Genomic DNA, 14,926 nt, shown 5'->3' with positions numbered 1-14,926 from the left:
TGTTTATCTCTGAAAGCTTTAGAACTGTTTCTCATATTTAACACATACATAAACCCAGGGAGATGATGAGTGAGTGACTTGGGAACTAAATCCCTCCCTACTTTAACTCTCTTTTTTTAGTCTAGACATACTATCCACTCCACTTTCCCACCACAGAGAGGATGTAGATGAAAACTTCACAAGGCAGACAAAAGAGAAACCAGAAAACCAACATCCCCAACCTACCTCCAGTCCCTGCTACCAACGATACTCTTTTTGGAAGAAACAGAAAAACTAAGTATGTTTCTCACCTAAATTACCCTCCATTCTGTTACTAAAAGCATGATGAACTGCCCACTACTCAGAGACAGTAATTCAGAAGCAATGACCAAAAATGTTCTTTCCTCTCTGCCTGGACAGATCATCAAGCCCTTCCTCTCAAACAAAAAACGAGCAACAGAAATTTGTGGATCTCTGCTCAGCACACAAACTTTCACCTAAATGAAGATGACCAAAGAAAACATACCACATAACAACAACAAAAAAAAAATCTTGAAAAAAAAAAAAAAATCAGAAGAAAAAAAAAAAAAAAATCAGTCAAAATTTTATTTGTTAACTTACCATTATATTTTTCTTATGACGCTTTTCTTTAATATGCTTGTGAGCTCCCTGGATATTTTCAATGTGAACTAAGCAGAGCTTGCATAGATACTGACAGTTGGTGTATTCTGGGGAGCGCTGAGGAAAAATGGCCATAGATTAAAAGAAAATGTTTCTGCCAATAGCGTCTGAAAAACTCAATTCTTTGAATAATAAATTGTATTTAACAATTATGTAACACTTGTAATGTCAAGGTGCTTTGCAAACATTGAGTAATCTTCAAAAAACACAGTGGAAATGGATTTTTACCCATATGACAAGTGGGGAAAATGAGGAAAGGAAGTGAGATGATTTGAATATTACACTTCTCAGTAAATTTTAGTGAGGCAAGATTAAGACTGAAGAGTTTATGCCTCTTAAGGCTGACCTAAAGGCCAGTAAGCCATTCCCTTGTCAGCTCAAGCTTTTAATAACTATGGATTTATTAAATCTCAGCATCTATCCTCCTTTCTCCGACGAGAAAATGGGAAGTATTCATCATATTATCTAGTATACATGTTATGACAGATGGTGTTGTTGTTTGGCTAGCGTATTCGCAGCGGACTCTGCAAGTACTGCATTTTTTTGTTCTGTTAAAAAGGGTGCGGCTGGCCAACAAGGAGGAAGATAGCCAGTTTCTGGCTTACTAATGACTGACCATGCTCTGGATAAGGTGGGATCCTCCAACAAGCGGTAAGATTATTCCATTTTGATAGATAATTTGGGATGCCCAGAATTGGAGAAATACGCAGAGCAAGCATCTTTTTGTACAGACAGGCCGGGAGAAAGGGAGTACACAAATGGAGAGGTGCCACCTGGGAGAGACTCGAGGGTCTCAAAGAAGCAGCCATGCCTCAGGAGATGATGGGAGGCAGAAATCACTGCTTTCCCAGGGTCCAAGAGGGGATACTGTGGAGTTTTTTCAACCAGGAAGCCACCAGACTAAAAGGCAGAAAGGACCACCTCTGCAAAGATGAGCAAATACTCCATCTTAATCCATCTCATTCTGGAGTTGAATTTTCTTGCTCTAATAAAACAAAGCTGTAGAGAGACTGGGAACCTTTAGAAATGATCACTGCAAAGATAAAAGGGCCCCAACAAAAAGCCTTAGTTTTCCTCCAGACTTGTAAGCATTTTTCCAATAACTGCTATCAGTTATACCCGGGAGAGAAAAAACCCTGCTTAACATTTTCATCCTAATTCTAATACATCTATATTTACTAAAACCGAAAAGTAGACTGAAAACACCAGATGTTTTAGCAGTGACATAACAATGAATGGAGAACACCATTTTGAGACACTAAGGTGGACTATAGATCAGTTAAACAAATTTTACTTACTACATGGAAACCTAAACCACTGCTAAATTTGGGCAAGTTTTTCCACTTACTGAGTCTGATCTTTTAGTTTTGGAAAAAGAATTATCAAAAAAGGTGTGATACCCTCCAACTGTAGGGTAAATATCACTTTAAAATAACACGGTCAGTATGCTTTTATTACTAATTCTCTTCATCCTTTTTTCCTATGAGACAGATACATAGTAAGATGAAATTAAACATCCATTTGGAAAACAACTTAAGAGTTACACTTGGCTATCTCAGGAGATTCAAGTATTCGTTACCTGATGATTGAAGTAGATCAAAAATAGTTTACCAGTTCTAAAACTGAATTATTATCAGTAGTAATAATATTTTTAAAAATTGGATATTTCTTTGCAATACTGATCTGCAGTATTATGTCAACAGATGTTGCTATAAAGGTTGAATCATGTAATGCCTTTTATTTTGCCTTGATTAATCATCTAACCATGCTTAGCACCAAGATACAGACTACTACTTGTGTAAGATAGATGCATCCAAACAAGCCAGGCCTCATGAAATCTGTGCTTGGATATTCAGGGAGATAATTCATCCCAGAGCAGTTGTATTTTTCAAAACTTTAAGAGAATGGGAAAGCTTCCAGATCAATAGGAAAGAGAAACTTAAGAATATCTTTAAAAGGCTGAAGAGGATGAGCCAAGGACTTAGAGACCAGTCAGAATTATCACCAAGAAAAATACTGTAATAAATTAAGATATTAATAAGCACATAAAAACAGGTCATCAGGAACAAACTGATCTGCTATTAACAAGTTGCACTAAACCAATTTTAGGGTTGCTTTTGTAAAGGTGAAATCATAGGGCTTGAAGAAGCAGCAACAGATGTGTACCTTGAAGTTTCTGTCACTTGTCATAGTATCAGTCTCAAAAGGAGACCATAAATACTATCTAAATAAAGAACACTAAGGTGGGAGCAAAACAACTAGAGAACTGCCCTGAGAGCACATGTACACTGGTTCACCATGTGTCTAAAAGCATGTGCCTTCTGGGGTCAGAAAAATTTGTATTTTTGTTGAAGACTTAGAAAATGCAACAGAATCATGGAATGGTTTGGATTGGAAGGGACCTTAAAGATCATTGAGTTCCAATGTCCCTGCCATAGGCAAGAACATTTCCCACCAGACCAGGTTGCTCAAAATGCAATGCTGACTACAAATGCAAAAGATACCAAGTTGGGAGAGGTTACAGAAGATGCAAGATGACAAAAATTCAGTGATCACAACAAATTAGAGATATGGGATAAATAAGGTACAATTAAATAATATAGAAGCAAAGTATTGGTCCTCCTTAGGTATTATCAACTGCAGAAAATACAGGGCTGCGAACACCTGATTGGACATTTTTTAAGAAAAGGCTACGGGGATCATCACTGGTCAAATTACAAGCCAACATCCTATTGCTGCTAAAAAAGCAAATATCCTAAACACAAATGCTTCATTTCAGACAGATGAAGCCAGCTTTCCTATTTATATGTAAGCCCTCAGCTGAAATTGCATGTCCAATTTTGGATACCAGTTACATGGAGGATACCTACAGAAGAGCAACAAGAATGAACCAGTCACTAAAACCCCCATGAGACGGAAGAACAAAGACCAAGTCTGAGGAAGAGGAGAATGCAGGAACAGTAATGATATTCAAATGCGTAGAAAGTTGCTGAAAAAAGTAATAAACTTATGTTTATTTTCCTAGGACAACATATGAGGAATTGAAATGCTGCAAGAGACGCTTATGTTAGATGTCAAGAAAAATTTCTGTGTTACCTATACTGACTTTGAAATTTGTTTCACTGGAGATAATATTAAGAACAGTTTAGACCAACATTTTTAAGGAGTTGTCTTCAATACAGGTGATGCAGACTGGCGGAAGGTTAATACACTGAAGATAGCACAGAGTTCCTTTTGATCCTGTATTCTGAGTTTCCAGGTAACCAGATTTTCTAGAAAATCTTAGGTAAGTAAAGGAATTGTAAACCCTTTGGTCTGTAGAATTAAAAAATACTATTTTACAAAGGCTACATGCGCCACAAAAGGAACACCAAGTTTTCAATCTACCTCATCTGCCATGATGAATGAGTAGTCAACAACTAGGGACAGTACTTTAGATCACTAAAGTGTTTCATTATAAAGAAGAAAAGAAACAGTGGCAACAGGCTCTAGTAGAAATACCACCCAACCAGAAATATGGTGAAGATAATGAAAGAAGACACCCCTTTTCTTTTTTATCTGATCAACCTACTTTTTCAAGTCGGGAAATATAATCTCTTTCCAGACGTTCTTCAGCTTGTTTCAATCCTAGTTGCTGTTCAGCTGTCAGATTAGATTCGTCAATAACAGCAGTGTTTTCTAAATAATCAGCTTCCAAAGTATGTTCTTTAGTTGATTCAGAATTCTTTATTTTACCTAGAGAAAGAAATGGTTATTTTCTTCAGAGTAACTCAAGGAGAGAAAAAGTGAAAGCACAGAGCAGTTTAAGAGCATCTCACTAAGGAGCCAGACCCAAATTAGAGCTACATTCCATCTGTTTTTTTGTCCAAAGCCTGGCTAAAATCACCTAGATGTTAGAATCTTTCCAGTATATTAACCAGTATTTTGGAGAGACTTTAGAAATCAGTCTGCTACTGAGAGTGTTATCAAAAAGAGAAAAAAAAAAAGATTCATTTTGTGTTTCTGTCATAACTTCTCAGCCTCTGTTAAGTTCTTCAAGGCAAGGAAAGGGGTTTTTTTTGTTATGCAGAACAGAGTATGCGAGATCCTGATGCTCTACTATAACAGAAGTAAGAAGCATTAGGCTTAAAATGTTTGTTTTACACAATACATTTTGTTAAGGAAAACAATCATACAACTGCCTTAAAGACATTCACCCAAATGATCTTACAGAGCCTGGCATCAGGCATTTCCAGCCCTCAATTGAGAATGCTGCTGGAGCTGCATCAGAGCACAGGGTGACACCTTGCCGCCCACGGCCAGCAGCCACCGAGCTCTGGAACGCTGCTGCTCACAAACACGCAGCTCAATTCCGAAAGGCCAGTTCCTCCACATGCCTCTGAATTGTTCATAGTCCACTAATTTGTACAAGCATCTACATCTGAAATTACTCCAGTAGTTTTACATCAACAAAAGTGAGGGCTAGTTGTGGTTTGGTTTGTTTTTCTCTTTTTTTTTTTTTCTTTCCTTTCAAACGCGATCTGTGCCCCCAGATTAGCCAGGAATCAAAACTGAGCAAGTTTTCAAGTTCTGGTTTCTCAGTGACAGATGGTCCCGACAGTACATAATGGTGGTCTACAAAGAGCTGACTGATCACAGGATGCTGCCATTTCAAGTTGTTTTTCCTGTTAAATTTTATTAAGATATTTAAAAAAATACGCACTTTAATATTTTCCTAGTATTTCCATACAAGCAACTGCTGTAGCTGTTGCAATAGTGGGAAATACTTCAAATAGGAGGCTCGCGCTGGCACGACGTCTTAAAACAGCTTTTTTATTAGAAGAAACTGCATTTTGAAAAATCATCACGAATCCTGAATTAAGGAGTTAGCCTGAAGTCAGACAAAGCCTGATCCATATATTTAATTCAGAAATTGAAAAATATGTACAAGAACTGAACGCTCATAAGGGTAACCACTGATGGATGGTATGGATTCCAGACCTCCCTAAACTGAAAAGCCATCTGCCAAAACATATTTTAAACATTTTTAGTAACAAAAAGAGCATGATAATCCTAGAAAAAAAAAAAAAAAAGGTAAATATTTTCCCCTTTCCTATAAAAAAACCCAAACTTTTCTTGCAGATTTTTCCCCTGATCTTTCTGAAAAGCAGTAATAGCTGGCATTTGCATAAGCGGCAATGTTATTACAAAAGGTTCCCCTCTCCCAATTCACTATACTCACAAAACTGCCTGAAACCCACGCACACTAAGTGTCTCCCAAAGATATTTAGGTCTTAGGCATGAGAAAAAAGGACAGCTATTATCATAGTCTCTTATTCTCCAAGTAATACGTTTGTATTAATAGTACGCTCTCTCTAAATGCAATCAGCAACTTACTGTATGTGAAAAAACATATGCAAATAGAAACATTTCAAAGCCCATTTCAGATTGTTAACAAAATACCAGAAGAAAATTGAATAAAGTAGTGTTGAATAATACTCACTGAAGTCATCAGGCTTATGTTCCATTTTCCTTTGATCCGAAGCAGTCTTACCAGGATCACCAGTTTGATCAACACCAGTCTTCAAAGTAGGAATTCCCAGTGGGTTTTCCAACACCAGTTTCCCTTTCTGTGCAGCTGTTAAGCTTTCCATACCGACCCCATTCCCTGAAACATGGGAGCCTGGAAAGTTTTCTCCCACTGGTTGAGCTTTTGCCTGTTTCAGGTTTTCCACTGCTGATGATAAATTAGAACATTTTTTTGCTTTTCCATGACTTCGATCCTGAACATTTGATCCCACATCTTTAGTTCCAGGAATACAACTATTTACTTTGCATGATTTATTTTCTCCTTGTTTTTCAGAACAAACATCATTTTGTTTACTTTTTTTGCTGCTATTCCCACTTGGAGAACTTCTCCCAACATCCTTCACGGATTTGTCATTTCTATTATGTTTATAATTTTGATTATTTGTAACTTTGACTGCTTTGCCTTCCTCACAGACAAGACGGACAGACTTCCTTGGGTCATGATTTCCATTCTTTGAGCTCTTGGCCTCTTCCATTATAGTGAAGACCTGCTTCTCCTGTCTCTTGAGACCACTTGAAGTGCAATTCTTCAGCAATTTGCAGTTGATTTTAAATCCACCGTGCAGGCAAGGATCGGAGCTGATTGTCTACTGAAGAAATAATGACAGACATTTTTATACTGAAGGAAAAATATCAAAGCCCTATGCAGACAATGTATTAAAATAAACCTCTCTAAAGAAAAGTGTAACTACGAATTATTATAGGTGGATGTTCTCCCCACAGGTGTAAGTGAATCTTCCTTATACATTCTGTATTCAAGTATAACTCAAGAAAATTTTGATCATCTTGATTTCTATTTAAAAGAGGAGGAGATATGAAGAGAAGAAAAATGGCAGAACATGGCAAAAAACACTCAGTGATAAACCTGCCAACAGCTTGCTTTTTTTCTTCCCTTCCTATTTTTGGCTTTCTGAAAAAAACAAGAACCAAGATGTCTGCAACTACACTGGGAAAAAAAAAAAATTAACACATCTAAAAAATACCACTCAATAAGCATACGGCTCAAATTAGCCACCAGAGAAAACTAATTCAGTTTCCAGCAAGCAAGCTCCATTTTATTAACTGATAAAAAAAAAAAAAAAAAAAAAGTATTTAGAGATATAGATCAAAGTATTAAAAATAAACCTGACCTATCACCTGTATCCATAGATACTTAAGCATATTTCTGACACATACAATTCTCATATAAGTTAGCTGCCATCAATGAAATAAGATTTTGCCTAGCCAAAAGCCCCCACAAATAGTAAATATTTTGTTTAGCTGCAGATTAACTTCACTTATCTAAACCTCAGTCCTTTAGGTGGTATATCATCTGAGCTTTATGTTGGAGACAACGCAAAGATTGTTTTTCCAGTGGGAAGCTAAGCATGAATAAGTGGGTCTGTTTGTAAGGAATTACTCTTACTAACGTAGAAAATGAAGGGGGAATCTGTAACACAAACTTACATTTACTTTTTTTTTTTTTTAAATAACCTTGAGATAGCAATAAAAAATAAGGGAATTAAATATCAGACACAAAAGAAAATAAATTTTATAAGACTATAGCAGGGTAAGAGTTTGGGAACACAGAGTTTCTTTCCTGTCTACGTACATATTTGGCAGGTAGAAGCATGATTCATGGGAATTTCTGGGTTTTAGAGAACCCGTAAGAATAAGTAGCTTATCATTTAGTGAAGAAAAGGAATAACAGAGAAGTCAATTAATTACAACTATTAGAAGTATCACAATGTACTTTGTACTGAAGTAATAAGAACCAGAAGGAAGGATCAGAATAAAATGTCTGGTTAAAAAAAAACTTGCTGAATATTATCAGTATCGAGGACAGTATTTTTTTTTTTTTCTTTCAGGTTATATAATGTAGTTACTATCTCTCACTTTAAAGAGACACACATCAGAAAATACTTCTGGACACAAAGCACATACTAAAAATTGTTATCTTAAGCCTCTATTGACAAAATTGAAAATACATATTATCTTTCAAAAATGAAAAAACCCCAACCAAAAGCCACAAGAATTTTCATGAAGTTAAAGTCAGCATCAGTCTTCAGAAAAATATAAAAGAAAAAAAAATGTATTACTAAATTAATTCCAATGGCCAAGTAATTTATTTCACAAATGTATTTAGCTCTTATTACAACTATTTTCTACCAAGCACCAATTACATTTGGTTCTTATTTCTAGACCAAAAGTCAAAAACCAAAAAGTCAAAAAAATTAAATACTATTTGCCTTTGGATTGGAGTCACTGTCTTTCCCACAGTAACTCTTATTAGCTCGGCAGCAGGAACCAGTGCCCACCTGCACCATCAAGCCTCAGCGTGGTAAGAGGAGCCCTGAGTCCCTGTAGGTTGACTAAACTATTCTAGTCTCTGACCACCAGTTACATACAGGATGTCACTATCGTTACACTGTACTCTAGTGAGAAGTTTTTTTTTATGTAACCAGGAGAGAAAGGACAGTAAGATTTTTCAAATTCTAAACTATTCCTTATGTTCTAGTTGCTCAACCTGAAGAGGGGTAAAAAAAACCAAACAAACAAACAAAAAAAAAAACCCAACACCCCACACATCAGATCCACTTTCATTTCTGGTTCATTTCTGACATCCACACCACTACCCTTCAACGCCGGACTGGAGTCTGCTGAGGCCACACTTCCATGTTCCCTGAAAAGCAGCATGAGGTCGGCACCAGCTCCGACAAGGAACGATAACACCCTTCCTCCCACCCGGGTACTCACTGCCACTCCTCGGCTGCTCCCTCCCTTGGGCAGTTCTGCAGTGAACAAAACCGGAAAACCAATCCAGCTTAACATAAAGCTGGCACAAGGGAGGAGGAGGAGGAGCAGGAGCTGGTAATAAAAAAAACAACTAGTAGGGTGGGGACAACTCCTCTTGGCACCACTGCCAGCTAAAAGCTACCATGAAACTCCGGCGTTGGAGGGAAAGTGGGGCTTCGTTTTTGCTCTGCTTTAAGCGTCAAATTGTTAGATTCACGTTTTGCAAGAAGGTTTAAAAAAAAAAAATTTACAGTAGGCTCAAATGATTTGATCGTATCCATTCAATAAAATACACAGTTATATATTCAAAGATAATCTATAAGCTTTAATCAAATGTAAAAATGAGATGGGGAATAAACAACTGAAGGACACTGCTAATAAAACCTATCTTTATAACTCAGCTAATAAATTGCGCACTGTGATAACATCACGTATTAAGAGAGTGCAATAATGTAAGTAGTTAAGGTTAAAAAGCACAGATACATTCTTTATTCCTGAGAAACACGAATAAAGATAGGTCATGAAATTTCCTAAGACAACAATATTCTGTACAAAAAAAGCTAACCGTTCCACAACAAAATTCAGAATCCGAAACGCAAGTGTAATAATAATGTTGGTTTACTTTAGGATTTTTTTTGCTTTTGCTTTTTAACACTGAAATGATTTAGCAAACAAAAAATAATCTAAACTGCTGTACAATACTCAATAGTAACCAAGCCAGCCATCTCACAAAGAACTGCAAAGTAAACCAACAAATGAAACTTCAGATGTAAAACAAAAGAAGAGACCACTATTAAACCCGTGACAATCTCAAAAAGCCCCTGAGATCTCTGACAGCTACTGACCATCTACATGTGAGAGCAGGCAGAGAGGGAGGCAGTAGGAGGGAAAAGGAGTGCCTCCGAAAAGAACAACATGGTTGGAAACAAAACACAAGAGTGGAGTGAATCAGTGCTGAGGTGGCATCTTTCTACAAATCTGGATGGCACATCTTACGCACAAGATCAGGCTCATACCAAATTGCCAGACCTGGAATCAAAGAAGAATCTTCTCCAGACAGGCCGGCAACAAAAGCAGAGTGTTTCACCTGCGTCTGCAAACTGGGGTGTGATTCACTTGTTTAAATCATTTCAGCGTACGTCATTTAGTCAGTATCCTGGTGTTGCCGGGGACTTGGCTTCCCCTGCTTTCTGAACGCACAGTGCCAGTTACCCCTCCGAAATCTAGCTCAATTCCTGGCACTTTGTAGAAAAATAATCTGGCTGAAATACAGACAAGACACCGTCTGACCTCAAACTCTGGAAAATTATTAAGTCTATACACACCTACAACAATCAAATTAAAAATGTTTAAAATCAGCTTTGATTTCACTACTGTAGAATCCATTTCAGGCTCACGAAACGAAGGAACGAGATTGTTTCACTTTCTTTTCTGCCAGTTTCTTTTGTTTCCTCCTCCTCTCAGACTAGCATAAGAAAATTCTGCATTTGAATTGCAAAAAACTCAGGGTAACGCTTACTTCCAAACAGGAAAAAAACAAACCGCTTTCAAGAAGATATTTCTACCCATTTGCCCTTCCACTCCTTGCTCTCAAGTTGTTCAACTGTATTTAATTCCTTCATAAGCACGCATTTTGGGTCAGATTTTGCCATAACAGGGCCTCTTCCAAGATGAAGGCCAAGTTAAACTGTGAGCTCTTGCATTCCGAGTTGCTCTTTTGCAAAGCATTTCTTTTTTTAATCGTTTCATCAACAGCAGAACTGAATATACCTGGCTTCCTATACATTCATTTTGTGCTCCTCTGTCACCCTCTCGATCACAGTGCATCGGGCAAGCAGAGAAGTACCACAGCTGAAGGAACCCACACGCTGACTGGTTCCGAGCTACTCCCTAAGAGGAAACGTGACTTCCTCCTGCTTTGCCCTCAGCAGAGATCCCTCCTCTACTGAGGCATGATTTTTCCAGAAAACACACAGAAACTCAACGATCTTCTGCCATTACTTCAAATATGTTCTAAAATTTGGTCCCAACTAGCTGAAAAGTCCAAAAGTCCAAAAGAACAACTAAAGGGAAAGAGAACAGTCTCCTAAGTTTCGTTTCCCCAGGGAGTACTAGATTAAATATGAACAGCGAAAGTACTACAAACATAATTGTTATCACCCTGTTTCTGTAAAGCACGCCCTCCTCCGAGATAGAGAGACCTGTATTTTATCTGAGACCTGCTTTTATCTGTCCCATTATGACTGTTCCATAAGCTCAAATCTCCCCAGCCAGCCTTCCAACAGTAAATGGGGTGATTAACCTCATTCCCCCCCCAGCTGATTACCAATATAGCCCAGCTGAACTTCCTCAGCAAAAATAAAAGGAAATTCAGCAAACAAAGGTTACAACCACGGACAGGAACAAAAGGAAAGGTTGTCTTCTGCACTCTGCTCAGATTGCAGCACAGGTAATGGCTACAGACAGCCCTAAGGGGGGGGTGATGGAGGGGGGTGTCTCTTTTCTGGACTGTTTCCAGCCTTACACCCATTTTTGTGCCTCTGAACTTCTACAAATCATCCAAGCTTCTCCCGTGTTCTACGCCAACAGTTCAAAAAACGTTATCACACGTTTATGTTTGTTTTATGATGAACTAGACATAACTTAGTACAAGCCATTATCAATCCTTGATGTTTTTCCAAACTACTTAAAACTAAAACTACCCGAGATTACTGGCCACTAAAGCGCCTCAGGCTCTACCAGCAATAAACCCACTGGTATTCTTAGTAACAAACAGAAGCGCTATGCACTGTTTCAGACCTTCCTGTTTCTACAGGCTACAGAATCTAGACTAGTAAGTATAATAGTACCAAAATCTATCTAGAAGGAAGCCAGCGCAGCACACAAAAAATTAACACACAAAACTAGCACTCTGGGCTTAGGGAAGGTACGTAACTCAATAGGAAGCCCTGATGTTGCATTTATGATGTGGAGGATTGAAAACTTCTAAGGGAAGTGATCATTATATATAGAGAGAGATACATATATTTGTTTATCTAACTGTAACAGGATTACATCTGAATTACAAAAGTACCACTGAATAAATGAAGTAACAGGAAAGGCTTTGCTTGATATAGAACTAAGTAACATACGTAGGTGGCAAATATCTTACAATTAAATTATGAAATGAGCAGAATATGCTGGATAGGAGATCCATACAAGATGTGCTTGTTACAGATTATTCTCTCTTTGCATTGACACCCGCTGTCCTTCCTACAACACGGTATGACTCACTGAGAAGGTAAGAAAGAGGCATGTCACCAAACAAACTACCACTTTTTGGACCTACTACTGCTGACGACTCCCATTCCAAACTCGGGGAACCCACCCTCTCTCAGCCACACCAGCCGTGTAACTAAGTTACAATGGCTTCCCTTACCTCTGTATTGCATACAAAGATTCCTAATTCTTTAGTACGTTTGGGTTCTGATCCTAGGCTTTACCATAATAGCTCTTTAAACGTTTCACAATCACCTTAAGCAAGTGCTGAAGCCCGAAGAGGGGTACCACCTGCCTCAAATGTCGCTGTATGCTGTATGATACACGCTGTAACCAGATCAGGAAACCGACCCAAGGTAGCTCTAACTTTAAAAAAAAACACACACAACAATTTGGCCATCAATACAGGTGAGGAGGCTGGAAAAAACCAGTACAGCACTGCATAGGTTTAAAGCCTTTCACAAGCTAAACTAGGTTCCAGAGGCCTGAACTGATAATGAAACTGGCTTAAATGGCAGCTATGCATTTAAACGCAATTCATCCATCTTATTCTTAAACCTCAGTTTACACTTGGCACTTACACTAAATAAAAATAAAGCAGTATGTACTTGTGGTACAGAAGTTTATATGGATCTTGTATTTAAGCAAGAGCGATCCCTTCACCCAAACTCTAATCCTTGATGCAGGGACAGCCTTTGAACTACTTCATACCAGTAACAACTACAGCTAAAGCAAATGGATCTTGTACCAGTATCCTTACGTTTGCTTTACCAGGATCCAGCATTTTCACTACTGAAAGATATATGCTGAAAAACACTACTTCAGAAAAGTCATCAGGAATACATCCATGTTGTTGGTACCTACACTGAGCCACAACAGTTTGTAACACCAAACTGATTTCGGACTGCCAAGCCAAGCTTTGCTGACATCGAGAACTAAAATTTGAAAGTTACTTCTTGCTGGAAATATTATTTCATACATCAACAGAAATAAAAAAATAACATCAAAGAACAACTTCAAAAACAGTGTTTTTTCTCAAAGATTTGCTAAAACATTAGAACCAACATTCTAATATTGCATAACAAGGATACAGCATGAGTACATATACGTGCATGCATGCTTCCCTGGTTTAAAAAAAAAAGTAAATATTAGATTCATATGCATTGTTACTAAATTTAGGTAATAATTTTTTACTACTTCTAAGTTAAAAGAGTTACTGATCTATTATTTATGTGCAATTAAACAATCGAACAATATACAATATAGTATGAATGTGCAAAAAGCATCAGAATTGTTGACTTCCCTTGGATTGCTTCCATTCTGCAAATTAATCCACTAAATAAATTGCAGGATCCTTCTTTCTATGAGTTCTCAGTCTAAGCAAGTACCAGTATTGCATTATTTCATTAAGATAGTGACAAAAAAAAAAAAGTTTATTTAGTAGAAACGCTTTTTAAAATTTCAAAAGCATTATGACTAGAAAACATGATATACTCTCTGTTGGGCAAGATTTGGAACTGCCTGGCGTTATGAGTATGAATAACAATCCAAACCCATTACTTTGACAAGCCGATCCACAAGACATTTAAGAGGAGCTCCCCAGGGATCTCGTGCTTTCAAGTAGGACACAGGGAAATCCTGCTCCCTTTTCTCTTTCTCCCCATAGCAGCAATCCCCCTCAGAGGAAGAACAAAGTAAATGCCCCACACCATGCAGGTGTCCTGTGGCACCCGGTAGTTTCTTTCCCTCTGCTAGTTGAGGTATGAGTGAAAAGTCCCAGCTGCCTTCTCTGCACCAACAGAATACAGGAGGAACTTTCTCATACCTCTGTACGTATCTTCTGGGAATATATCCCAATACGTATGTTCTGAGAAACAGTAATTTTATCCCAAAATTAATTTTATTATGGTATTTTCACTAAGGTTAAGTAGAAACATGAGTAAAAAAGCCCACTGGCAAAACTGATGTTTGTAAAAGAGACCTCTCACTCCTGGCATAGCGTCTTCTGCCAGATACTGTAATTAAGTCATACTTCCATGGCTCATTTAATTTTCTTGTCACGGAAATAATTATGTCATTACTATCCGGGGTCAGACTATCCAAACAGCACCTACTGAAACTGGGAGCACAAGCCAAACAAAAACAGAAACAACGCGTATCCTCTATTTTCAGGCAAATGCAATGACTCTGGAATCCAGGGCATAGTGCCTCAGGAAGCCAAGTGACGTGGAGGTGGCACGAATACAAAAAAAAAAATAGTATTATTAGATCCATACTTAGATACAACTATTATTTTAATGTACTAATCCCTACTTTAGCCTAAACCTGATTGTATTGCTTCTCTGCGTGTTACCAGCTCGTCCTCCTTTGATATACCCAGAAACAACCTTAAAAGCAAGAAGGCCTCAGGTAATATGACACATCCAGCCAACTGGCAAATTGCAACATATTGCAAAAGCCGGAGAGTCGGTCGGCTGTATTTGTATACAAGGTAAGTCAACAAAAGAGCGCAAACAGACAGGCGAAGGGATGCCTCTGTGTCATTTCAGACACATCACAACCCACAGAAAGGAGAACCTCTGGTTTTGGCAAGTAACGGGGAAAGGGGGAAGGGAGGGGGACAGAACATTTTCCCCCCCCGAGAACGGCCGGGAAGAGGGGGCCG

General features: G+C 38.1%; 1 protein-coding gene across 3 annotated transcripts in view; it reads right to left on the bottom strand.

Moving 5' to 3' along the window:
• ZCCHC11 (zinc finger, CCHC domain containing 11) overlaps positions 1-6,815 on the bottom strand; it is a 37,763-nt gene extending 30,948 nt beyond the window's left edge. For all 3 annotated transcript variants that reach the window (XR_001411644.1, XM_014939260.1, XM_014939259.1), the window contains exons 1-3: positions 6,143-6,815; positions 4,232-4,395; positions 601-717 (exon numbers count right to left, since the gene is read on the bottom strand). Coding sequence is in view for 2 of the 3 variants with exons in the window: in XM_014939260.1 (XP_014794746.1) it covers positions 601-717; positions 4,232-4,395; positions 6,143-6,704 (843 nt within the window). In the remaining variant the exon portion in view is untranslated. The remainder of the gene's footprint in view (positions 1-600; positions 718-4,231; positions 4,396-6,142) is intronic.
• Between the last annotated feature and the right edge of the window lie 8,111 nt (positions 6,816-14,926).

The sequence above is a fragment of the Calidris pugnax genome, unplaced genomic scaffold, assembly GCF_001431845.1.
Source record: "Calidris pugnax isolate Ruff unplaced genomic scaffold, ASM143184v1 scaffold18, whole genome shotgun sequence".
Taxonomy (NCBI): Eukaryota; Metazoa; Chordata; class Aves; order Charadriiformes; family Scolopacidae; genus Calidris; species Calidris pugnax.
The sequence above is the reverse complement of the archived record's forward strand: the minus strand, read 5'-3'. Positions and strand labels throughout refer to the sequence as shown.